This window comes from Trichosurus vulpecula, chromosome 2, assembly GCF_011100635.1.
Source record: "Trichosurus vulpecula isolate mTriVul1 chromosome 2, mTriVul1.pri, whole genome shotgun sequence".
NCBI lineage: Eukaryota > Metazoa > Chordata > Mammalia > Diprotodontia > Phalangeridae > Trichosurus > Trichosurus vulpecula.
The window spans coordinates 187,052,983-187,079,453 of record NC_050574.1 but is presented as its reverse complement, the minus strand read 5'-3'; the positions used below and the strand labels follow the sequence as shown (position 1 = coordinate 187,079,453).

General features: G+C 37.2%; 1 protein-coding gene across 2 annotated transcripts in view; it reads left to right on the top strand.

Annotated features, from left to right (window-relative positions):
• Positions 1 to 26,471, top strand: part of USP12 (ubiquitin specific peptidase 12) — a 134,590-nt gene that overhangs the window by 84,530 nt on the left and 23,589 nt on the right. For both annotated transcript variants that reach the window (XM_036745292.1, XM_036745291.1), the window contains exons 3-4: positions 7,798 to 8,011; positions 12,655 to 12,884. In XM_036745292.1, the coding sequence (XP_036601187.1) occupies positions 7,798 to 8,011; positions 12,655 to 12,884 (444 nt within the window). The remainder of the gene's footprint in view (positions 1 to 7,797; positions 8,012 to 12,654; positions 12,885 to 26,471) is intronic.

Genomic DNA, 26,471 nt, shown 5'->3' with positions numbered 1-26,471 from the left:
TCCCTCCACTCCTGCTAGAGTTATGGTTAGTTTACAATCTTTATTTTTTACATAGTTTTCCTAGGTTATACAGTTTATACAGGTAGGATAATAAGGATACAGAAGCAAAAGTGAAGCTAATTAGATTTTCCTTGTCTTAGTTTAGGATTAAACTATATTCTTTTACTTCCCCTACTTTCCCTCTTTAACATATGCAAATTATGCAAATCAGTAGGCCTGGATTCTTGACCAAGACCAGACCCTAGATAAGCTTGAACTGGTTCAAGTGGTTTGGCCTCTCTGATTCCCCTGACTGCCTTCCCAAAAAGCACCCTCATGCCTGCAAGCCTCTGACTTCTCACCTGACCGACCTTGAGGCCTGGTTTCTGCTAAAGCTGGGGTGGGGGAGGGCGGGGAAGCACACCTTTAGTTCTGTGGAAACAAAACTCCTCCTCCCATTTCTTACACCAAGGCACAAACTTAGAAGAGAACAACAGAGGAAAATGTGGGATGTTGGAGGGGATATGGGGAAACAGAGACACTAATGCATTGTTGGTGGAGTTGTGAATTGATCCACCCATTCTGGAGAGTGATCTGGAACTGTGCCCAAAGGACAGTCAAATTGTGCATACTCTTTGATCCAGCAATACCACTACTAAGTCTGTATCCCAAAGGCATTTTTTTAAAAAAGGGAAAAAGATCTATTTGTACAAAAATATTTATAGTACCTCTTTTTGTGGTGGCAAAAGAATTAGAAAATGAGGGCATGCCCAGCAATTCGGGAATAGCTGAACAATGTTTGATATATGTTACTGTAGCTACAGGAAATGACAAACAGGATGCTTTCAGAAAAACCTAGAAAGACTTACAGAAACTGGTTCAAAGTGAATTGAGAAGAACGAGCAGAACATTGTACACAGTAACAGCAATATTGTATGATGAATAACTGAATGATGTAGTTATTCTCAGCAGTATAGACAATGCCAAAGGACTAATGGTGAAACATATGATCTGCTTCCAGAGAAGGAACTGATATTGTCATGGATACAGTTTCTAGGAGATGGACTGGACTTTTTAGGCTCCTTGTTCTCCTAAACAAATGAATCTCAAGGACAACTTCATTGGCTCCTTGTCTCCATTTAGCTAGATTCAAAACCTCTGAGTCATCCTCAGATCTTCTCTCTCCCTCATCTTTCTGGGCAATTCAGTTGCCAAATCTTATTAATTCTACCTCAGTCTTTGTCATACTAACTTCATTCACATGATCACCACCGTAGTTTAGCCCTTCCCTCTAACCTCCATCACCTCTCTTGTCTGGCCTATTTTAATAGCTTCCTGATTTATCTCTTTGTGTCTTCTCTCCACCCTCCCTCCTCTTCTCCCACCTCATTGAGAAGACAAGCAATTTGATGTAGGTTATATGTGTGCCATCATATAAAACATTTCCATATTAGTAATGTTGTGAAGGAAAACCCAGGTACCCCAAAAAATCAGCAAAAAAATAGAGTTTAAAAAAAAGTATACTTCGATCTGCACTCAGATTTTTTCATCAGGAGTCCTTTGGAATTGTCCTAGATCATTGTGTTGCTGAGAATAGCTAAGTCATTCACAGTTGTTGCTGTTAATGTTCTCCTGATCTACTCGCATCACTTTGCATCGGTTCATGTTCCAGGTTTTTCTGAAAGCATCCTGCTTGTCATTTCATATAGCACAATATAATTCCATAACAATCCACTTTGTTCGGCCATTTCTTATTGATGGGTATGCCCTCTGTTTCCAATTCTTTGCCACCACAAAAAGAGCTGCTATAAATATTTTTGTATGAATAGGTCCTTTTCCTTTTCCCCCTCCTTTAATAATGTCTCTGCATGCTTTATTCTAAAAGAAATGTGTGTTCATAGGGAAGGTCATCATGTGGGTAAGTACCTAGTTATTCCTAATGTCTGTCATTTTGTTTTGGTGGTAAAAAGGTCCAAGATTTTTTTCAGATACCTTGAGAATTGATCTCAATGCTTAACTGGCACTTATAGTATGAACTTGCATAGTGTATACTTAATCTTGTTTACAGTTATCCCTTCCACATTGTGACTTTCCCCATTGTGGTTTCAATATGTTGCAGATCAGCATAACAAATTAAATGGCAATTTTGGGGGAGTTTTGTGGAAGCTTCAGATGACACATGAAAGCCAGCAGATGACACAGAAAAAGTTTAGAAATTTGGAAATGCATAAAATATATGTGTAATATTGTGTAAAATCTACCCAGATTTTGCAATGAGTACTGTAAACACTCTATAAAAGAAAAAGAAAAATATCAGACTTTTCAGGTATGAAGGGAAGGCCAAAAAATTACACATGGATTTTCCAGGTTGTAGGAACGTCACTCCCCTAATTCTGGGGATGTGGAAGGGATAACTGTAGTTTGTTTTCCTATCCTTGTTTTTCTTCAGTGTCTACTTCCATTGACTGTCATCTGAGAATATAATGTTCGGGCCCTCATGTTCTGGTTCCATTGATCTTTATGGTATAAATAGTTGATTTACCTATCTTTGCAGATCTTTCCCAGTTTTTATTTCTTTGGTAACCCAGTTTGGTCCTTAAATGCCATTAAAATGAGTTTTTTTAGTTGTCTCATTTCCCTCCCTCCTTTGCTTCTTGATATTTTATTAAGAATTGTAGCTCTTATTAATTTCCTTTCCTACTTCAAAGATTTTATAAATTAATTTTGGGGAGTTGGATGGCATAGTGAATAGAACACTAGACTAGGAGTATGATCTGAGCTTGAGTTCTGCCTCAGTTGTTACCTGTATCACCCTGGGCACGTTAGTTAACCTCACTTTCCCAAACTGTAAAATAGGAACAAGAATAGTATTACCTCAACCAGGGTTATGAAGATCTAATGATAATGTATGTAAGCCACTTTGTAGAACCTTAAATTGCTATAGAAATGCTATTTTGGGGGCAACTGGAGTCAGGAGGACAGGACCGGAGTTCAAATTCGGCCTCAGACACTTGACACATGTACTAGCTGTGTGACATTGGGTAAGTCACTTAACCCCAATTGCCCTGCCAAAAAGCAAAAAAAAAAAAATGCTATTTTTATTACTATTGTTTATGTTCTAAGACAGTATTTCTCTTTGGCATCATATTTTGCTGGTAGACAAATAAGTCAGGTGTTTGCTGGGGTGATTTCTAGGCTCTTTTGATCTCCTTGTTAGGGCAGTTGATTTACAATGGATAGATTTTTGTAGATCATTCTCCTGTTAGTGGCCTTTTTTCCATCTGTTTCCTAGTTTTTGCTTAAATAGTTTAGGTTGGAGTTGTTTTAATTGCATGCCAGATCTTTTTAAAAATCATTTTATTTCTATTTTTGTATTTTATTTTGTATTTCTACTTTTTGTATTTTAAATTAAACTTTATCTTTAACAGCATTGATCATCTGCACGTACAAAGACAATTGATTCTGGAATAATTCCCACATCAATTTGGAATTGTCATTTTCCATCAAATATGATTTAATTTTTTTGTGTGTGTGATGTCTGGTGCTCATTATGTCCAGCAACTTGTTTATTTTCTTGCAAAACGTATTTATGATGTGTAAACTTTAAGCTTTTGTACAATCTTCGTATGGTTTTTATACGGCCTTTGGCCTCATTTTCTTATTCTAAAAGGATATTTTTTAACATTTTTTTCTATGTCTACCTTTGAATTAATCCACTGAATATCGGAATATATATTGATTTAATTTGGAGAGTCTTACTGAGTTCTTAAAATTTTTCACTGATTTATTCCCTCTAAGAGGTATTAACACATAAGCTGCAGCTATTTTCATGGTGTTTTGTCAGATTTTGTTTTTGCAGATGGTTTTCCAGAGCATTGTATGACCTAATATCCCATAAAATTTTGTTTCTTATTGCCTTTTGGGGCAAAATAAGACCAATTCTGCCAATTCCTCTGTTTGCCTATCCAGATAGAGTCTGTGACCCCTCCATCTATTTAGCTGCTACTTATTTCATCTTCAGGTTTCATTTATAGAAAGAATGTCAAAAATGATATGATTTAGTTCCTCCATTATTGTATCTACTTGGCTGTCATTGAACAAAGCCATTTAGAGTACAAATTATGTCATCTTTAGCAACATTCGTTCCCTTTTTCACTACCCTAGTACATTTGCTAAAGAGGTTGAAGGAGACCACATAGAACTGAGGGCCATTTTTCTTTGTGTTGCCGTGATCAAAGAATTCCTCACAAGATAGCCAGTTTCCTGGTAATAAGCCTTTCCATACCTAGCTAGGCAGTTCTGAGTAAAGTTGTCATTGTCTTATTTGCTGGAGCAATACTCAAAACCTTGGGAGATTCTTCCATAACTGTCACTGTTGACATAGTCTTAAATAACCCAGGGTTACCTCCATACAAAATGAAGCATCATAGTAGGATTTTGTGAAGGAATTTCTTAAACTGGAATAATCAGCCTTTCAAAATGTTTTTAAAAGAATATGTAGGCTGGATTAATTATAAAGTATATGATTGTAGTTAAATATTGCTATTTAAACTCATTCCGTACAGCCTGTGTTTTCATGATATTCAGGAGGAGAACTTGCTTAATTCAAATTCCCTCATTCCCTTAGAAAAGAGGAAAGTTGTTTTATCATTGAAACATGTAACTGCTAAAAAAAAAAAAAAGAAACATATAATTGCTGAAGGGTGTTTTTCACATTTTCTAGATGATCACTTATTGAGGGATATTGTTGAGAAAATTTTATTCAAATAATAGGTTAGACTAGAAGAATTTTGATCTCCCTGATCAAACTCTTGTGTGGGTCTGAGACCACTACTCACATTAAAAATAAACAGAGACTGTTCTTGAGAAAAGGCAAAAAGGAGTTTATTGCTTTCTCATGAGAAAGGACACACGAAGCATGGCCCAAGATGAGGCCAGCAAGTGTGTGTGTCTTGCATACAGCTCAAAGCAAGTTATGTAGACCCTAATACAGAGTTCCCCCAGCCCCTACTGGCTCCTGTTCCCAATGACTGGATTTGGAGCTCACATTCTAAACGCAGAATCTTTTCCCAGCAACAGAGAACAAAGAACAAAAAGACAGGCGTGAGACCAGGGAAAAGGGAGTAAAAGCTAGATAAACAGGACCTTGCAGAATGTCTGTCTACTGATGTAATTTCTTATCTCTACTTTCTCAGAAAAAGTTTCTAAAAAATATAGAAGGGGTGCAGAGTGGGGGTGGATGGTAGGAGAGGTAAGGTGTTGTCCCATACTGAGGGGGCTTCACTATTTCAGCATTCCACTCACTCTGATTCTGTAATTTTACAATTTTTCCATATAGCAACTTCTTAGATATTTGAAGACAGTGCTTATGTCCTCTGTTTTTCCTTCACTCTGCCCCAGAGACTTCTTTTATTTAAGCTAAACATGTCTAGTTGTCTCAAATGATTTTCATATGGCATGGCTCCCAAAACTGCTCATCATTTTGGTCATTCTCTTCTGTTCTGTAGTTTGTGATGTTAGATCTCCTAAAATGTAGGTTCTACATCGGCTGGATATTAACAAAATTTTGCTAAATTCCACTTTGTTGTAAAAGAGCTTTATTCCAGTATTGTAGAGATTTAGTTGCCTCCTAAAGTTAGCTGCTGCTTTGTTATAGTCTAAAATTGTTCAAACTATGCACTGTGCAAAAAACTTTACAGGAAGTTCAAAAGAAAATGAGGTGGAAATTTAGTTCTAGAAAAGAGAGATGAGGAAACCCTACTATATTTGGATTTTGCAGTTTCAATGAATTTTTGAAGCAATCATAATTAAAGGACAGTGATACACAATAACATTTTCATTAAAAAAGAACATAAATATGAATCTTTGTAGGTAAGTAGATTTTGGTTGCAAAAAACATGGAGAGCAGAGTATCCAGAAAAAGAATGCAATTGACAGTGTCAAGGGGGACAGTTCAAGGGGAAGAGAACTGAGAAAAAGGCCATAAATTAGATTCAGCAATTACATTGGCAACTTTGGAGAGAGAACTTTCTGTTAAATAATGATATTGGAAATCATTATTTATGATTATTTAAACTTCTTGTTACTTCATGGATTATTTAGTCTGCCTAGTTGGTGAAGCAGCAAGCACTTATTAAGTACTTACTATATGTCAAATACTACTAAGTGCTGGGGAAGAAGACAAAAAAAATGACAAAACCAACCCCCCCCCCCAACTTAAAAAAACCCAACAACCCTAAAACAAAAACAAACAAAAAACCAACACAGTCCCTGCCCTCAGGGAGACAACATGTAATTATTAAGTTGGTACAAGAGATGTACAGAGTAATTGGAAAGTGAAGTCTGGAAGGGGAGATATTAATAGCCAGTGAAACCATGAAGACCTACAGAAGGCAGGCTTTGAGCTGAGTCTTAAAGAAAGCCAGGGAACCAAGAAGTGGAATTGATGAGCAGAGAATTGCTGGCACGAGAGGGCAGCTAGTATAAAAACGTAGAAACTGGAAATGGAGTGTTCTGTTTAAGGACCTTTAAATAGGCAAGTGCAATGGAGAGGAGTAAATTGATAGAATTATAAGAGTAGGAAGGGATCAGTTTGTAAATGACTTTAAATGCCAAATAGAGGACTTTATATTTGGTACTAGAGAAAATCAAGAACCCCTAGAACTCATTGAGAAGGGGGTTATATGGTAAGAACTATGCTTTAGGAAAATACGTAGCTTAATGGAAGATAATTGGAATGGATTTGAATCAGAGAGGCCACTTAGAAAGCTTTTTTAGTTTTGAGTGAGAAGGGATGAAGACCTAGCTGTGAACTAGGGTTAAGGCTGTAAGAATGGAAAGAAAGGAACAAACTCAAGATACACGAATGTCACAGGAACAAGATTTGGCGGTAGATTGGATATGTGGGTGAGTGAGAGTGATGACAACTGAGGTCGTGAGTCTAGGTTGCTGGGAAGATGATGGTGCCCTGGATAGTTATAGGAAAGTTCCAAAAGGGTTAATTAACGTTTGGAGAGCGGTGAGATGGGGTGGGAGGAAAGGTAAGAAAGATAGGGGGAAATATGTTCTATTTTAAACATTTTGGTCGTTATAAACATGTTAAATGTAATATTTTTAAAATCCATACTTTATGTGTGTATATATATACACATATATGCATATATATAATAAAAATGTTTTTATTATTACTACCTAAGGTTCAATTTTCTCTACTTAAATCAATCCCTTTATTCACCTGATACTTCTGCTTTTTTGAAATTAGTTGAATTCTAGTGCCCTTCTGAATAAGTTCATATTTATTGTCATTTCTGAGGTAAAAGGTAATTTCTGGGTCATAGGGAGTAAGTAAATATAATAAGTAGTCACTGGATGAGGATGTCAGCTTTAAGGTATACTTAACACAACCCCTTTTTTGCTTTATCATCATTTGCTGATCAAGGAGGTGAATGAGGTAGATAAATAAAGGTGAGCAACTTGACTACAGACTGAACATTAAGACATATGGCTGAAAAGCCACTTGGAGAGTTTGCTAAATGATTTTAGGAAATAGTTCTGAATCTTATTGTAGATAACTTACTGTAAAGTGTTTTTCGATTTGGAGTGTGACTGCTTTCTTTTTCAAGTACTATGTTATGAACCGGAAATTAAGAAAAATCATCAAAATCAGTTTGTCAAAATAGACAAGATCCTCTAATGCTGAAACTCACATTTTAGCAACTTGTCTCTTTTTCCCCTTCTAAAGCCAGACCTAAGACACAGTCTTTTGGAGAACTACTTTGATCATTGAAGCTAACGGAGACTTTTTCCTTTATGTTCTAGTTTGGAAACACCTGCTACTGCAATTCAGTTCTACAAGCACTTTATTTTTGCCGTCCATTTCGGGAAAAAGTTCTAGCTTACAAGAGTCAACCTAGGAAGAAAGAGAATCTTCTTACGTGTTTAGCAGATCTCTTTCACAGTATAGCCACTCAGAAGAAAAAGGTTGGAGTAATACCTCCTAAGAAGTTCATAACAAGGTTACGAAAAGAAAATGGTAATTCTTTTACTTCCAATATACTTATATCTATTATAAACTAGTACTACAAGATTTATGTGCTTGAATAAGAATTGCTTTATGTTTTCAGGATATTCCAATTCAGATTTCATTTGACTTAGTTACTAGAATTTTCCATCTCATTTAGTGAGAATGAGAATTTTGTATATTCTTACAGGATACGTATTGATATGTTATGTGTAAATGTTTCTATAATAAAATGATATAGTTTTTAAAAATATCATTTGAGGAAAAGTCGGGTGATAGTGTCTGTTGATAGATCATAGGATTTAGAGAAAAATGTAAAGATCAACTAGTCTAAAAGTCCCCATTTTATAGATGATTAAACAGACCCAAAAAGATGAACTGATATTTCATATTCATTCAGGTAGTAGATAGCAGACTCACTATTTGAACCCAGATATTGAATAACTACAGTGCACTTGCCACTGTACTGTGATCCCTAATTCAGTTCTTTGCATTTAAACTCAAGCAGTGTTCAGGGTTGAATATTTTTGATTTTGGCAAGGTTCAGTATGAGGGCATAGGTTTCTTCTTTGACAAGAACCATAAATAAATGCTACCCTTTTTTCTTCATTTACTATGAACTATGTATTATAATCAGAGTGTCTTGAAAGTGAGTTAAAATCTTCTCATGCCTTAATCCACATCAGTTTTAATTCCCTTTGGTATTGGTAAACAGTTTGCATTGGAACAGAAAACTAGAGGTAGGGGTAATTTGCTTTATTCTCATTTGATGACGAGCACAAAAATTCTATTTTATTTATGTGAGTAACAGAGTTAAACAAATAATACCTAGTTCCACAAGTGAATTATTGGTTCAGAGGATTGCTGTCTGATAATTCATTCATCAAATAGTTACCAAGTACCTACTGTGTGTGGAGATGGCACTTGGCTTCTTAGTACAGAATTGGTGTAAGATTCTGAAAGCATTTTTTAAAAGATAAGTTTCCTCACCATTCTATTATCTGATCTTTTATATTGACTTTTATTAGCAGCCAAAAGATATAGTAGATAATAATAATAGCCAACATTTATATAGCAGTTTAAGGTTTGCAAAGAGCTTCATAAGTACCTCATTTTAGCCTTACAGCAACTCTGGGAGGTGTAGATGCTGTTATTATCCCCATTTCACAGATGAGGAAACTGAGGCAAAGGCCAGAGTGCTTGACTTGAGTTTAAGAGCAGTCGAGTTCAAATCCTGCTTCAGATATTTACTAGCTGTGTGATCCTAGGCAAGTCGTTTAATCTCTCTTGAGCCTTAATTTCCTTGTCCATAAAATGGGAATAGCAATAATAATTATAGTATCTTCCTTTGCAGTGAGGTTGTAAGGATTAAGTGAGATTAATATATGAAAAGCACTTTTACAAACCTTGAAGTGTTATATAAATGGTAGGTACTGTCATAATTATTAGCTTTAATTTCAAAAGTTTTTTTTTAATTCATTCTGTCCTGGAATTCTGTAGATAGGCCCTGTTTGATTTTTTTTTTAAGCAGCATAACTATAGATAGTATAATAATATTTGTAACCGTTTTGTGATTATGTATTTGGCATTTTAGTTTTTGAGTATAGGAAAATTGTTTAGTTAGAATCTAAGGATCTTAAATTTTCTAGTCTGTCCCATTTCTTTTGTCAGACAGAATTTTTAAAATTCTAGGGAGTTATTTTGTCATGCATATGCCTTTATTACCAGTAAGTTCTTCCTTTCATATATGTGCCAGTCCCTTGTATGTACATGATGATTTTTGTATAACCAAGTTCAATTCTTGTTAGATCATGTCATATATCTAGCATACTTTAGATTTATTCTATACTCTTAGATTTTATGATCTCTTTTGAAATAACTAATTGTAGTTAGTGCCCAATGATGAATTTTGAGTTCTGAATTTTTAATTCATAACAAAGGAAGAATGTTTAATTTGTATGGAATTATAGATGATGCTATTTCAGAGGTAGGGAGCTTCAGCCTTGAGGCCACGTGTGGCCCTTCAGGTCCTCAAGTATGGCACTTTGACTGAATCCAAACTTCACAGAACAAATCCCCTTAATAAAAGGATTTGTTCTGTAAAACTTGGACTCAGTCAAAAAGCTGCACCCAAGGACCTAGAAGGCCACAGGTTCCCCACCCATTGCTTGTCTAAAGCTTTGGCCTCTATAGATACATGCTGTATTTGAAATAGATTCTACGTTCAATTCTACAGGCATTTATTAAGCACATACTGTGTATAAGGCCTTATTGCCATGTTGTTTTTTCTTTCTTTTAAACTTTAATTTTTCTTTTATTGTTTCTCAATTACATATAAACAAACATTTTAACATTTGTTTTTTTTTTTAAATTTTGGGTTACACATTCTCTCCCTCCCTCACTCTATTTATCTCTTTATCCCTCCTTGAGAAGGCAAACAGTTGGATATAGATTATACGTGTAGTAATGCAAAATATTTCCATGTCAGTCATGTTACAAAATAAAGTGCAGATCAGGTGTTGAATTTTCTCAGTAAGCCTGGTAAATAATAGTAGTTTGGTAAATAATAGAAATTTGACCCAGGCACTAGTGAGTACTAATAGAGTACTGTGATGGTTTTGATTCTTTTTCTTCCTCCTATGTGGCTAAGGCTCTGTTTCTGTGCTGGGTCAGGTGCTGTATAATAAATCCTTTTTCCCTCCCCCATTTCTCTTTTTGCATTCTTACTATTTCTTGGAGAAGAAATCAGCATTTAGCCCAGTATCTGGAACATAGTAGGCACTTAATAAATATTGATTGAAATCTCACATATAGAAATTCCAAATTGGCATTATGCTCAAAGTGTTACCATATATGTTAATAGTTGTGGAACGTTCTCCTTTTCGAAACATGCATTTTGGAATCTAAAAAGAGGTATTTCCAGTCTGTGCTTTCTTACCATCATTAAGCCTTCTGTTGTCATGAACAAATCAGTACAACTCAGCCATGTGTTTGACATCACTTTGTGGACATAGAAGTCCATATAGGTGCTGCCCATGGAAGCTGGAGGGCCTTTTGGTTCTACTCTTGGAGCTTAGCCTCTTCATAGGCTCCATTTCAATATGAATTTAGTTATATTTTTCAAATCCAACGGCTTGTACTCGTTACTCCTTAATATTATGCAGTGAAGTGATATCTGCTTATTCTGAAAGTAATCCTGTAGTGTTTTTTTTTTAAACTCTTTGTCATGGGCTATGTCTATATACTAACTTACATGTTACATAGATATATTTTGTTGGAATCCACACTTCGGGCATGTGACAGTAGAAGTGAAGAAACCCATACTCACCATATTTACCATCATCACGGTTGACTAAGGTATCATGTCAGACTACCTGGGAAACAGCAGGCTAAAGCTGGCTTTGTGCATAAGTGTATTAATTTCAGAAGGTCACAGGTGGCCTAGTTTGTACTGTGTGTAATTCTTGGAAAGCATAACAAGGAGGGGTATGACAAAAATCTATGCAACTCATGAACAAAAAAATCAGCAAATATTTGTGTAGTTGATATATGCAGAGTACTGTTGGGTGCTGTGAGAGATAGAAAGAAGAATAAGAATTTTTATAACCTCAAGGAGCACAAAATCCAATTTGGAGGGAAAGAGTATAATCATGTGAAAAGTTAAATAGTTCCGTGAGTGGTTAGGAAGGACTTTGTGAAGGGTGGTGAGTTTTAAAGAATGTGTAGGATTTGAATAGGTGGCATTCTAGGTGAACAAGACAGTGCTAAAATATAGATAGAGAAAGGAAATGATGGAATTTAGAGAGAGCAGGTCAAATGGTCCATAGGTTTCACCAGATTGCCAAAGGGTCCATTATACAGTCAGGTTATAAATCCCTCATCTAGTAGTCCATTGCCTTCTTTTTATAGATGAGGAAAAATGGCCCAAAGAGCTGAAGTGATTTGTCCCACATCTTACAGCTAGTTAGTACCAGAGAGTCTAGTTTAGTCTGGTTCTAGGGACTAGAACTAAATTTTCTGACTCCTTTTTCAGTGTTACTTCTACTACATTAAGCTTGCTTTAATAAGCAGAGCAGTGTTTGATCAGACGTAGCTTTTATTCCCTGTTCATTGATCTCATACTTGTGACTTTTAATCAGTTCATCTTTCTGTATCTCAGTTTCCCATCTAGAAGAATTTGGATAATGATTCTTGTGCCTAACAATTTCTGTGATTCATTGTCTTTATGATAAAGTAATTGCATTATTTAATCATTTGTAAATAACCACATGAGATAGCTGTGAATTGTAAAGTGTATTGTCTGGATGAGAAATTAATTTCCATAATGAAAACAAATTTTTTGGTGAAAATTTCTATGATAGCCAAAATAAATTTAGGAAGAAATGTTTTAAGCATTTTTTTAAAGGCTCAAGTAGACTATCACAATCATTCAAGGATATATTTATTTAGTTTCACTTTATATTTTTGGACAGATATGCTACCTTTCCCTAACTCAAGAATTATTTTACTATCAAAACAAATAGCTATCTCTGATGCATTCCCAGCTAAACTATTCTGATTCTCTAAATTTTGTTTGATTTAATATTGCATGTTTATGTGAAGCTATTACATACCCTTTGTTAATAACTTAATATTAATTTGTCTTCATGTTGTAGAACTTTTTGACAACTACATGCAGCAAGATGCACATGAGTTTTTGAATTATCTACTAAACACAATTGCTGATATTTTACAAGAAGAGAGAAAGCAGGAAAAGCAAAATGGCCGTCTACCTAATGGCAATATTGACAGTGAAAATAACAACAGCACACCAGACCCAACTTGGGTTCATGAGATCTTTCAGGGAACATTAACTAATGAAACCAGATGTCTTACTTGTGAAACTGTAAGTTTTACGTTCAATTTTTTGCTTAGAAAATTACCATTTTCATATTTCATTGATAGGGAATATGAGAGGTGAGCTTAAAAATTGTAACTTATCTTTTTGAAAGATAAACACTAGTATAAGATCAGATATTTCATATTCTTTTTCTAATTGCAATATATTTTATACTTAATGCTGTTGAACTCGTTGTAACAGATCAGTTATTGATTTTAATAGCTTGTGAGTTTCTGTTTCACACCACTGATATTCACTGCAAAAGAATACAGTTATTAAAATGGATGGAAGTACAGTAATCTCTGTTGTGGCATACCAGTTTTTTAAAAAAATCATCTGTACCTTTTAAAGCATAAAATAGTCTAAGCTAATGGTTTCCAGAGTTTTATGTAGTAATACCTCCCCTTTACATAAAAATTAGCACATTGCTACTTTTTATTAAATAGTTAACAGTTTTTAGATCATATTAACACAAATTTTTTAAAATTGCTACAATTTTATAAATGTACAAATTGTAAAAATACAGTAGAAATAACATTGATAAAATTCTTTAAAATGTTCACATTTATAACTTATAAAATAGCTAAAAATATTAAAAGTTCTGTGTGGGCTTGTTTTTCAGTACAAAGTTTCTCAATGTGGTGTCACTGATGATATTGCTACTTTTAGTTCTTTTTCATCACTAATTGATTTATATTTAATTTGAGCTGATTTGTATTTGGCTTTTTACTTTGTTTTTGTATTTCTGCCACTTAAGCCCTTTCATCTTTGCTTAAACTAGTTCTTCACCCCCACTGGGTTTTCTTTTTAAATCAATTATTTATCCATCAGAAAGGTGGTATTATTTAACTTTTAAGAATGGATATACTTACATTTAATTGTTGGTGATTTTTAAAATTTTTTTTATTTTTTTTTAATTGTTGATGATTTTTAATGGTTACTTATAACTACTCTAGAGTTATTAATTTCTTTTATTTGAAGTTTTGGAGAAAAACATTTATCTTGTACTTTCCAAAGGGAATGAGGTAATTGGTCCAATGACATTTTTAGCTTCCACACAAATGTTTATTTCGTATGGACGTACCTCATGTTCAAGAGTAACAAGCAATGTAATGACACAGTTCATCTTTGTCATGAGATTATGCTGACATTGTGTTTCAACAATCCGGCTAGCAGTTGTTGTGGGGATGAAAGACCAACAGAAACCCAACAACAAGAATGCTACCAGCATGCTGCAAAAGCACAGGTTCTTTTGTTATGCTTTAGTAAGGAAAGCAATGTTAAGGGGTTGACAAGCTTACTTTAATTCAGCATACAAATATCACTCACTTAGTTCAAGGGAAAAAACCACTGAACTTCAGAGCAAAATACAAAGTACAAACATCAGCAGACGATCTTGTCTGATTCAAATCCCAATACATAGTTACCAGAGTTTAACAGAGTCCCAACATCTGGGTTTACAAGCTGGAGGGCTTTTAGCTACAGCTGCCCGGAGTCTCCACACCACCAACAGTGAGTGCCCTAAACAAATTACAAACATCGACAGACAGAGCAAATACAATTCATAGTTACCAACATCTAGGTTCAGCCCGGGAGCTCGTAACGAGGGCTGGCCCAGAGTCAGGCGCGCCACCACTGTTGTGGGTAAGAGCTCCGAAGAAGAGAAAGCCAACCCCTGGTTTTATATCTTTTTCAGGGTCAGGGGTGAGTCACACATGCGACTCACCCACGTGACCTAGAATCGTCACAAAGAGGCAACTTAAACCCATGTGATCTAAAAGCCTCTGCTGTCCCAGACATGTCCTCCCCTTAGTTAGCCCCACCTTGGGCCCCCCCTTAGTTGCCAATCCACACCCACATAAGTTTAACACCGAAGAGGGGTTTGGGTCTGGGGCTTAGCACCTAGTAAGACTCAATGAAATACCCTGAATTACTCAAAGGAAACAAAAGCCAAACTCTTCAAGGGCACTTGGTTGAACTAAGTGCTAAGAGCTCATTTTGCTTATTTGGTTCCCTTGTTCCAGGATACATAATCTAATCAGCCATGGATCCTGGAACATACATTGTGATCTGCTTACGGCAGGAAACTAAAACATATCATTCAAAACAAAGCAAAACATATCATTCAGTGACATTCCCAAATATTGGTTTACAATCCAAATGTCCACCCCTAGGTCAAAGCAAGTTAATCTCTTTAGCTAATACAAAGTGTCCAAATAAATTACTTCTTTGGCAGCACACTGCCCTTGCAGGCTTTTTCCCAGTACCCTGAGGCACGGGCATGCTTTAGTTAGTAAAGTCCTAAAGCAAACAAACAAATAGAGTTTGGGGATGTCTCTTTCTCCCCAAACTGCCATTGCAGGCTTCCAGTTGGCACCCAAAGTCTCAATTTCAAATAAAGAGTCCAAACAAAGTTCTCTTGGGATCTCTTCTCCCCATTATGTTCCAGTTCCCAGTTCCAAGTCCTGAGGGTCTGCTGGGCAATAAAGCCAACAGGGTGGGATCCCTGGGGGTCCAAGGCACTTCCCCCTCCCCAACAAAAACAAATCCATGTCTCCCTCCTGGATCCCAAGCAGCCGGGACCAAAAAGGCAGACTCAGCGCCTTGCTGCAAAGTTTCCATCTTGCCCCAGGGCTGAATTCCAAGCCCCTGGGTTCCTGGTTGTCTAGCTCTGGCTGGCCTTTCCTGGCTTCTGCCAGAATCTGGATTGCAATGTAGGTGATTCTCCACCTTTTTCCTCACCTCAAAGTTCTCTGCTCTGGCTGGGGAAGGCAGGGAAAAAGCACACTCAGCGTCTTGCTGCAAAGTTTATATAGTGCTGCAATGTATAATGGGTCAATGTATGTTCCAGGATCCATGGCTGATTAGATTATGTATCTTGGAACAAGGGGTGGAGTGTGTTCGTAAGCAAAATGGTCTCTTAGCACTTAGTTCAACCAAGTGCCCTTGAAGAGTTTGGCCTTTGTTTCCTTGATTAGATTTGGGTGTCCTTGGTGCCTCCTTGCCTCAGGGGAGGGCCTAGTTTACACATGAGTTTGAATGACATGTCTGGGACAGCAGAGGCTTTTAGATCACGTGGGTTTAAGTTGCCTCTTTGTTATGATTCCAGATCATGTGGGTGAGTCGCATGTGTGACTCACCCCTGACCCTGAAAAAGATATAAAACCAGGGGTTGGCTTTCTCTTCTTCGGAGCTCTTACCCACAGCAGTGGTGGCGCGCCTGACTCTGGGCCAGCCCTCGTTACGAGCTCCCGGGCTGAACCTAGATGTTGGTAACTATGAATTGTATTTGCTCTGTCTGTCGATGTTTGTAATTTGTTTAGGGCACTCACTGTTGGTGGTGTGGAGACTCCGGGCAGCTGTAGCTAAGAGCCCTCCAGCTTGTGAACCCGGATGTTGGGACTTTGTTAAATTCTGGTAACTATGTATTGGGATTTGAATCAGACAAGATCGTCTGCTGATGTTTGTACTTTGTATTTTGCTCTGAAGTTCAGGGTGCTGGTTTTTTCCCTTGAACTAAGTGAGTGATATTTGTATGCTGAATTAAAGTAAGCTTGTCAACCCCTTAACATTGCTTTCCTTACTAAAGCATATCAAAAGAACCTGTGCTTTTGCAGCGTGTTGGTAGCATTCTTATTGAGCTTGTGTTGGTCTTTCACCGACACAACAGCTGCTAGCCAGATTGTTAAAACACATTGACAGTGGCAGATCATGCTAATATTGAGATACTGTAAGTACTCAAATTTGGCCTCATGCATATACTATATTAAAGTAATCACTGGGCTTTACTTTGAATTGGAATAAATTTGTTATGTTAGTCTCTCTTATCTTGTTGACTTTGATTTGAACTTTGTTTTCCTTGGAAAAAATGGATGTATTTATATGGGAGTTTTAGTAGGGAAATGTCCAATGATTTTGACCATTGTTGTGGTCCTTTTCAGAGTTTCTCAAGTTTGCCATGTGTCTTAATCCAGATATAGGATTTGGAGTGCACACAAGATAGTAAAGCAAGCTAATTTTATTGAGGGGAGCTACTCAAAAAATGAAGAGCAGTCAGGGACAATGATGGAATAAGAGCAGATCTGCTGGGCCCCCAGGTGGAATTGAGCTCCTTAATGGGGGCCCCAGAGAAAATGAAACACTCTTTCCTGAACCAGTAAAGAAAGTCTGTTGGGTTTCATAATATTGTTATCCCAGGCTTGGGAAAAAGGAGCAAGAACTTGGGAACTGGTGCTGATTTATGCTAGTTGGGTCTGGGAAGTCTCCTTGAGAAATGTAAGATAGTTGATATTCAAAATCCCTGCTGTCAGCAAAGGGGTTTCTGGCCTTTACTGCTGATCTTACTTTTTTGGGATGACTCAGGGTTTTTTGAGATTTCCTGGGACTTCTTCCTTTAGCTGGCTTCTGTATTGGAGGTGTTATGGCGGTGTTAGACTCTTTGCCTAGGGCTACATGGGACCAGCAAAACTCCTTGTGTACACAACCATATGAAAATGTATTTGGAAAATGTTTAATAAAATAAAAATACAACGTAAATAATACTAATTTGTAGTTTAAGTTTGTTGTTCAGAAGCAGAGTTTTTTTTTTCTTTTCTAAATTTGTATCTATTGTTACTGAAATAAAAAGCAAGACAATAACAATAGTAATATGTATATGTAAGGCTAAAAAGGTCAGTTCTGCTTCATAGTTGATAACTTATGAGAAGGAAAAACTTTACTATGTAAAGTACAGTGCAATGAATCAACACATTAACAATAGATACTTACATGTGACCTGTCTTGTAGCTGAAACTGCTGAGGCATTCAAATTGTAAAGAAATCATGTTACAGCTCAGTTTAAATAGAAACTTAGGTTTTTGTAAATTAAGCTTTGAGAAAATAGGCAACCGCTTGGCAAAGTAGATAGAAGGCTGGCCCTGATATCTGGAAGCTCTGAGTGCAAATCCACAACAATCCTGGTCAGGCTAAACCTGTGCTTGTCTGAGCCATAGAAAATTACGTGCAGATTTCTAGATAGCTGATTACTGGAGCAGGTAGCTAAAAATGTTAGTAAAACGGATCTGAAATGCCATTGAATTTTAGAGTTAAACAGACGTGAGGATACTAAATCAACCAAAAAGTTTACTTGCCTAAGCTGGGACTAGAACCCAAGTCTTTTGCCTGTAATTATGGTTTCCTTTCCACAGTACCCAGCTTCCTTCCTTGTAATTAAAGCAAAGTCACAGAGACATGTTGTTCAGTTGTTTGCAGTTATGTCCGACTCTTTGTGACCCCATTTGAGGCATTCTATCTACTAACCTGCCTCATCACAGAGACAAGGATTGAATTATAGATGGTCACTGAAGTTCCTGATAATTCCAGAATTCTGTGATTCTTTGAGAGAAATTATGTGAACATTACAAGGCATCATTTATGCTTCTGCAGAAAGAGAAAGGAGTTATGAATGTCTTTTAATATTTTTCTAAATTATTTCAATATAATGTTCTTTAATATTTTTCTTAGCTATTTGAATATAATGTTAAAAATATAATCAGATAGGTGTATACCATAGTCTTCAACTTAACACCACAGCTTTGGAAAGCCTGCTTGTTTGGACCATGAGCCATCATCATCCTGGTACCACTTTCAGTTTAGTTATAGCATATCAGTTTATTTGGTGGCAATATCTACGATGTAATGACTCAGACACAGAGAATAATAACAAATATCACATCAACATACACAATGAGATGTATGTCAAGGCTCTTTAATATTCATAATAGCATTTAATTTACCTTGTTTGACTGGGGAATGGAATTTTCTAATTAGCTGAATTTTCTAGTTAAGAACAAATTTTTCATACTCATTAGTTGGTAAAAATTATGCCCAAAGTCCCTTGCAGAATAAGTCATGAAGAGGATGTCACCTTATGAAAGTTCTGGACTACTTTGTATAGCTGAAACTATCCTATGACTATATCCTACTTCATATAGCTGAAAAATAGGATTTTACAAATGCCTATTTCTTTAACTTTTGTATAGTCTTTTTAAGCTTTTTTTTTTAATGACAAATTCTGACACTATTCATTTAAAATATTAGTCATTATATTGAAAAAATACCCAGCAGCGAAAAGATTTAGTGTACTTCTGAAAAGACATGGTTCATATAATTTTGGGTCTTGGATGGCTATAATTAACACATGTAAAATCTTTCAGAGTGACTTCTGAAGCTTCTTTCTTTTCAGGTTAAGATCTTCCTGACTTTGACTAAACATTCTTGTTGAGTGCTGATTAAGGGATGTATTTGTTTTATGTATAACATATTGAAAAATCCATAAAAAACTCAGTGCTTTTAATAAATCCTTTGTTTATGTCCTTTTTAATTCTAAAATAAATATGAAGTATCTGTGCATATCATTTTTTCCATTTTAATTCAACAAAGTTTTATTAAGTACCTGTAGTGTGCTGTGCAAGGCCTTGGGATGCAAAGATTTAAAAAAATGACAATCCCAGCCCACAAATACCCTTGCCCTATTCATTTGGTGTCTGTTTAAGAGAATTGTTGGGAGGTGAAGAAACAAAACTCAAACTTAGATAATTATAGCAAATATCACACCAGTGATGTAAGCTGTGTGTTAAGGCAATTTTTAATTTGTATAGTCAGAATAACACCTCAGGTACCCTGTGTAATTGGGGAATGAGATTTTCTAGTTAGCTGAATTTTATAATTTATTGAATTAAATAAAGTTCTTGGGTTGGTAGATGCAGTAGTATATGCATAGAAAAACAATAGGATATTGTGGTTAAATGAATTTCTAATCAATCAGATTACTTTTTTTTTTTGTCCTTGTTGAAAATCTTTCTAAAGTATTTCAGCATGTAGTTCAACACCTTGCAAGATAGGCACTTGTCAAACTATGCAGTCCTTCTCAACCTGTGTAAACTTGCACAAATCTTTCATAGTGGAGCCACCCAAACTACCAGATGCCTTCCTGCTAATCAGATGGTCCACGTTCAAATCCCAATTCTGTTACTATCCATGCGACCTTGGAAAATTAATTCAATATCCCTGGCTTCAGTTCCAGCATGTGTAAATTGAAGGCATTGGACTAAATTATCTCAAGTTCCAAATATGTAATTAATTGAAGAGGGCTGGAAAAATAAGTTGGAAATAGATTGCAAAGATTTTAATGCTAATCTAGGAAGTTTATTTTATCCTTCATAGTAGAATAACTAGTGATTTCCCCTGAAGGTTTTTGAAGAGGAGAGAGAGGCACAATCAGACGTGTGCCGTAGGAAGATGATTTTTACAACTTGATGCATTGGAGATAAGAGAGATTTGAGTCAGGAGACCAGTTAGATTACAACAGTCCCTAGGGAATGAGGTCCTAAACTGGGGTTGTGAGGATTGAGTGGAAAGGAAGAAGAGATACAAGAAATGATGGAGAAATAGAATAGATGAGGGTTGGCAACTGATTGGTTGTGAATGAAAGGGAAAACTGATCTGCTTATCTAGGTGGTAATTGAAACAAACCATTGGAATTGATATCACAAAGAGGGAGAGAATATAGAGAATGACCATAAGAGAATGAAGCCTTGGACCACTCATACTCAGAGTGGTAGGACAGTAAATCAAGGAACAAGAATAAATTGAACTTAGACAAGATAGGAGCAGTCAATAGTCAAGTCTGCAAGTATTTATTAGGTACCTACTGTGCGTCAAGTACTGTGCTTAGCACTAGGGATACAAAAAGTGCAAAATAACTGTACCTGCTTTCAAGGAGCTCAAAATCTAATGGACGAGACTGCATATATTAAAAAAAAAAACTTTATGCATGAGAACTTTACTAGATGAATTGTAGGTAATTTCAGAGGGAAGGCCCTAGTGTTAAAGAGGACTGGGTAAAGCTTCCTGAAAAGGTGGAGATTTAGTTGAGACTTGAAGGAAGCCAGGGAATCCAGAAGATGAGAGAGAGTTTCAGACGTGGGGGGCAGCCAGTGAAAATGCCCAGTCAGGATACGGAGTGTCTTGTTCAAGTAACATCAAGGAAGCAATGAGAGAGAGAATGGTGGATGAAACAAGCTCTTGAAGGAGATAGAATGGAGGTAAGAGCAAGGATATAAAGTAAGGGTTTAACTTTAGCAAGGAGAATAGGCCACTTCTTTGTTTGAGGTTAGAGCAAGAGGTGATAAGGATGGAGTGGTTTTAAGAAAGGGAGGGAAGATGATCAGCCAGGAAGGGAGCATGGTCATCCGCTGAGAAAAGGGAGTTTGGGTTTGGAGGAGAGAGCCTGAGAAGAGCAGTTGAAACAGCTGCTTTCCAGATAATGTGGTGGTCAGAATTAATAGTTAGCAGGGCCAGAACAGTAAAAGGTGAAATGATTCAAGGGTGAAGAGGAAAATACCTTACTTGAACTGGTTAACTATAGAGTTAAGACTCTAGCAAAGCAGGTGAGGTCAGAAAAGGAGGGGAGCAAAGGACCTGAGAGCAAGGTATGAAAGGAACATGTTAGATGGAGTGAGGCAGTGGAGGGGAGCAACTGAGATAGATTATGCCTTTGGTTTAGGAGGAAATAGAATCAAAGATCTAAAGCCAGACTGCTTATGAAAGGTCGTTTAATGCAAAACCCTCATTTACAGAAGGGCAAAGGGGTACAGTACAGTTAAGCCTAAGTGATAAGATTAGAATTGGGACCCAGACTGGAGTCCTGTGACTTCAAGTTCACTGCTTTTTCCTCCATGCCATGCTTCATTGCCCTTGCTGTTGAGAGAAATAATCAGGTGATTAAGAAAGGAATACTATGTGGTCATGTGTGGTTGTGTGTCAGGAGTAGCAGGGAAGAATTAGGGGGGTGGTACTGAAAGGTTGTGTGGTCATCACTGTCAGAAATCTTTTTGGAACTCTGTAACACCAGGCCTTGTAACAACTTATTTTAAAAGATCATGGAATCATAGATAGCTGGAAGGTACCACAGAAGTTAGAGTCCATTTCCCCTATTTTACAGATGAAGAAACTGAGGCACAAAGAAACAAAGTAACTTGCCCAGGATCACAGAGCTAGTAAGTATCTGAGGCAAGATTTGAACTAAAGGCTGGTTCCTGACTCCAGACCCAGCCCTGTCTCTACTGTTCCACCTCTTTGTTTCAGTTGTGCCGGATTCTTTGTGATCCCGTTTGAGAAGGTTTTCTTGGCAAAGAACCTTGGTTTGCCAGTTCCTTCTCCAGCTCAATTTACAGATGAGAACATGAGACAAACAGAGTTAAGTGACTTGCCCAGGGTCACTTGGCTAGGAAATGTCTGGGGCCAGATCTGAATGCAGGAAGATGAGTGTTCTATCCACCGTACCACCTAGCTGTTATTGAAGCTTGCAAAGGGCTTTGCATGCATGATCTCGTTCAGTTTCATAACAACCATGTAGTGAGTCCTCTTGCTTTCCTCACTTATGATTCGCTCACAGTCACATAATAAGTGTCAGAGGCTGGATTCAAAGCCAGGTCCTTCTGAAGCCGGTTTGGTACGGTCTGCTAGCCAACTGGATAGAGCCGTGTAAGTTAATGTGGCTGTGGGGTTCTGATGAGGTGAATCATGTAAAGAACAGCGGGCCCATAAAGGAGAATTCCATTTGATTATCCTTCCCTCTTTTCCCATCCCCCCCTGCTTAGCACAGAGCCTGGCACATTCGTAGCCGCCCCAGAGTATCTCAGATGAGAGAATGTTTGATGGTTGGTAATGAATTATGCTGTGGTAGCCTGGCATATCGCCAGGGCCATGCCCGCAGCAGCTGTTATGAACATGTGACGTATTCCCAGGTTTGAATCCCAAGATATAGTGACTCTCTTTGTGGAAGATGAAACCAAGACATTTATCCCAATGCCAGAAAGCCAAATCCATCGTAGCAACAGAGATCTGAACACTATCAATGCAGGGGTACTGCCATCCCGAGCCTTCCCACAGACTCTCTCTTACCCACACCCCTGCTCTGCTCTCTGCCTCCTCTCTCTCCCAGCTCAACTCACTCCAACTTCTGCTCCACCTTTCGGCAAGCTCCTCCCACCACAGGCTCATGTGACTCAGGCAGGTCACATGGGCCTATTAATGGATGGGAAAGATCTTCCCTGTGCATTAACATCATACCCAGGGAATATGTTTCCAAGTAGGATGGACTGGCAGACTAATTAGCCAGTTTTTTCATGGGGGGGAAGAGAATTGGGTTCCTCTTTCACCTATACTTCTTTTTTTTTGGGGGGGGCAGGGCAATTGGGGTTAAGTGACTTGCCCAAGGTCACACAGCTAGTACATGTGTCAGGTGTCTGAGGCCAGGTTTGAACTCAGGTCCTCCTGACTCCAGGGCTGGTGCTCTACTCACTGCACCACCTAGTGCCCCTCACCCATACTTCTTATAGGAATGTTCTTAATGTTGAAGAAATATTTTCATATATACATATACCTCAATTCTATCTAAATGTGAATTCTACTTTTAATATCTATTTTACTATAATAGAAAGCCAGTGTGGAAGCCAGAATGACCTGGGTTCAAGTCCGCCTCTGACATGTGCTGGCAGTGTGACCCTACACAAGTCACTTTAGCATACTCTTAATTCTCTAGGCAGCACTTTGAGTTGCAAAGAAAGTGCCAATCTGCATTGGTAGAAGGAGTTTCCACACATGTGGCTGTCCTATGCTAATGAAATTAGTCCCACCTTGGTGCCTATCTCTACTTACTGAAATAAAAATCTCAATATAATTAAAGATTTCCAAGCTCCAAACAATGACATATTTGACCATGTCAACCAATCAATAAGCATTTATAGTTAACAGTAACAAAGAGACACTATTCATTGCCTTCACCGAAACATAGGAATCCTTATGTTCTTCTATGATTGTCTTTCTATCTGTCCAAATCTCTTTTCTTTGTAACTTCCTCCTCCTTCCCAGCAGATCACTTCATTTCTGACTTTACTGAGAAAATTTGAAGTTTCTTATCTCTGTAGCATAGTGGATAGAGCATTAGACTTGGAACTAGGAGACTTGGAGAATTTTTTTCTTTTGATTGCTAAGAGAACTGCCCACCTAATGGGAGTCTCTGTTTTTAACTAAAAGAGCAAACCATAATATATATTTATTTAACAGAAGATGGTTAGCCAACTAGAATTTTTAAATTAGAATTACTCTGTAAAAACCAATTGTGAATGTAAGAGCTCAAAAGGTTCAAGGAATCTTTGTTGCCTGCTGAAATAATAACTTCTTGGCCTGATTGTCACAACCCCTCCACAATCTGGTTCCAGACCAGCTTTCTATGCTCAGATCATTCTTCTCCCTTTTGTACTCTTAAATCCAGTCAACCTGGACTACTCATTGTTCAAAAAATATGTCCTATGTCTTCCTGCTATTTTCTGTATGTGAAATGCTTTTCCATTCTTTGCTCTCCTCCTCCATAAGAAAATCTTTATTTTCTAGAAATCTTACCCATCCTTCCAGACTGAGTTCAAATAACCCTGTTGATGATGTTTTCCTTGAACCACCTAGAATCTTGAGTAGGCCTGATGAATCTGGCCAACCATCTAGTCTAACCCTTTCTGACCAAGAATCCCTTCTGCAACATAGCCAAGAAATGGGCATCTAGTTTCCATTTGCAAATGTCCCATGAAGGTGCACTTGCTAACTTTGCTAACTTTAGAGCCTATGCCACTTAGGTATAATTAATTATAGGGAAGTTGGTTATTGTTGCCGCGCCCCACTCCCTCCCCCCTCCCCTCTGCCTTGTATCAAGCCAAAATCTGCCTCTCTGCAATTTTTGCCCATGGTTCTTTATTTCTTTTTCTGGAACAGTAGTATTTCTAGAATAGAACATATCTCTTCCCTGTTAACAGCTTTTCAAATACCTCAAAATACCTATGGGACTCCCTCTGTTTCTTTTCTTCTTCAACCCCATCATGCCTTCTTCCTTCATTTGAGCCACTTTTGGCATTGTTTCTAGTTCCCAAACCATCCTGGTCACTCTTCTGGGTACATTCCAATTTATCAGTGCCCTTTCTTTACAGAATCTAAATGAGAAGGAATCTCAGATATCAGTCAAGTTTCTATCTGTAGAAGAAATGTCTCAACGTCATTGATGTCATCCAACTAGTGATTGAAAATCTCAAGTGAGGAGGGATTTGTTGCTTCTTTCTTCTGAGAATTATAGTATTGTTTTTCAGGCGTGTCCAATTCCTCATGACCCCATTTGGGGTTTTCTTAGCAAAGATATTGAACTGTTTTGCCGTTTCCTTCTTCAGTCCATTTTATAGGTGAGGAACCTGAGGCAAACAGGGTGAAGTGACTTGCCCAAGGTCACACAGCCAGTAAGTATCTGAGGCTGGATTTAAACTTAGGAAGATGAGTCTTCCTGACTCCAGGCCCAGAACTCTATCCACTGTGCCACCTAGCTGCCGTGGGAATTATAGTACTTTGTACCATTTCTGTGTGATTTAATTGAGAGAACAAAAGCATTTATTGTTTGAGCTGTGTCAAGCACTGCATGAAGCCCTGGGGATACAAATAAGAAGCAAAAGTAGCACCTGCCTGCAAAGAGCTTATATGCTAATAAGAAGAGAAGACTGATATAGAAGTATGGTGTCCAGGGAGGGGCTCTTTGGTTCAGAAAATTATAGAAATCTCGAGTGCAAAGATAGGTGAATCAAATATGCACATATTCCAACAGTAGTGGAAGAAATGATTTGATTATTTTTATGTGCATAGTTGTTTACATATTGTCTCTCCCATTAAAATGTGAACTCCTTGAGGGCAGGAACTATGGTTTTGCTTTTCTTTGTATCCCTTGTACTTAGCAACCGCAGTAAGCACGTATGTTTGTTGACTGACTAACTGAGATGAAAAGATTAAAATCTCCCAGGCATTGATCTGGTTTTAGTGGCTAGGGAGTTGATGAGAAACTGCCAGGAGAATAGAGAAAACACCAGATTTGGAATTAGGGACTGGTTTTGAATCCTGATCCTAGTGCTGACTGCTTACATGACTAAGTCACATATCCTCTGCTTTATCATCTCTGAAGTATGAGATGATTGGACTTAGATGTTCCTTTTGGTAACTTGCAGCTCTTAATCCCATGATGCTATTCCCTTTTGTGTTGTCTAGGATATATCTTCTCTCCCTTACTAAACTATAAACTCTTTGAGAGGACAGTGTCTCTTATTTATCTTTCTAACTTCCTTTTCATCCATTATAGGACTTTAATTGTGTTTATACTGCATATTCTAAATAAATGTCCATTGGCTCATTTGGAATTGGATTTCCTCTAAGTTATTTTCAGTATAAAGTCTTAAAAGTATATCACTTATTTGTTTTTGTCAAGCAAGCTACCTCACCTTTTGCCAACAGATGAGAGTATGGGATGCAGTAGAGATTTGATGCTTTAAACTTCTATTTTAAGGATTATGATTTTAAAATTGCATATTGAAGAAATATTATACTATTTGAATTGCTAAAATTATAAGCATTAATTATAAAAACCCACACTATCTTTTCTTTCATTAAGAGTAGCACTTAGAATCTTAGTACCTACAAATGGAGAATGGCAGGTGTTCTATATTTTTATTGAATAATCCAAATCTTATA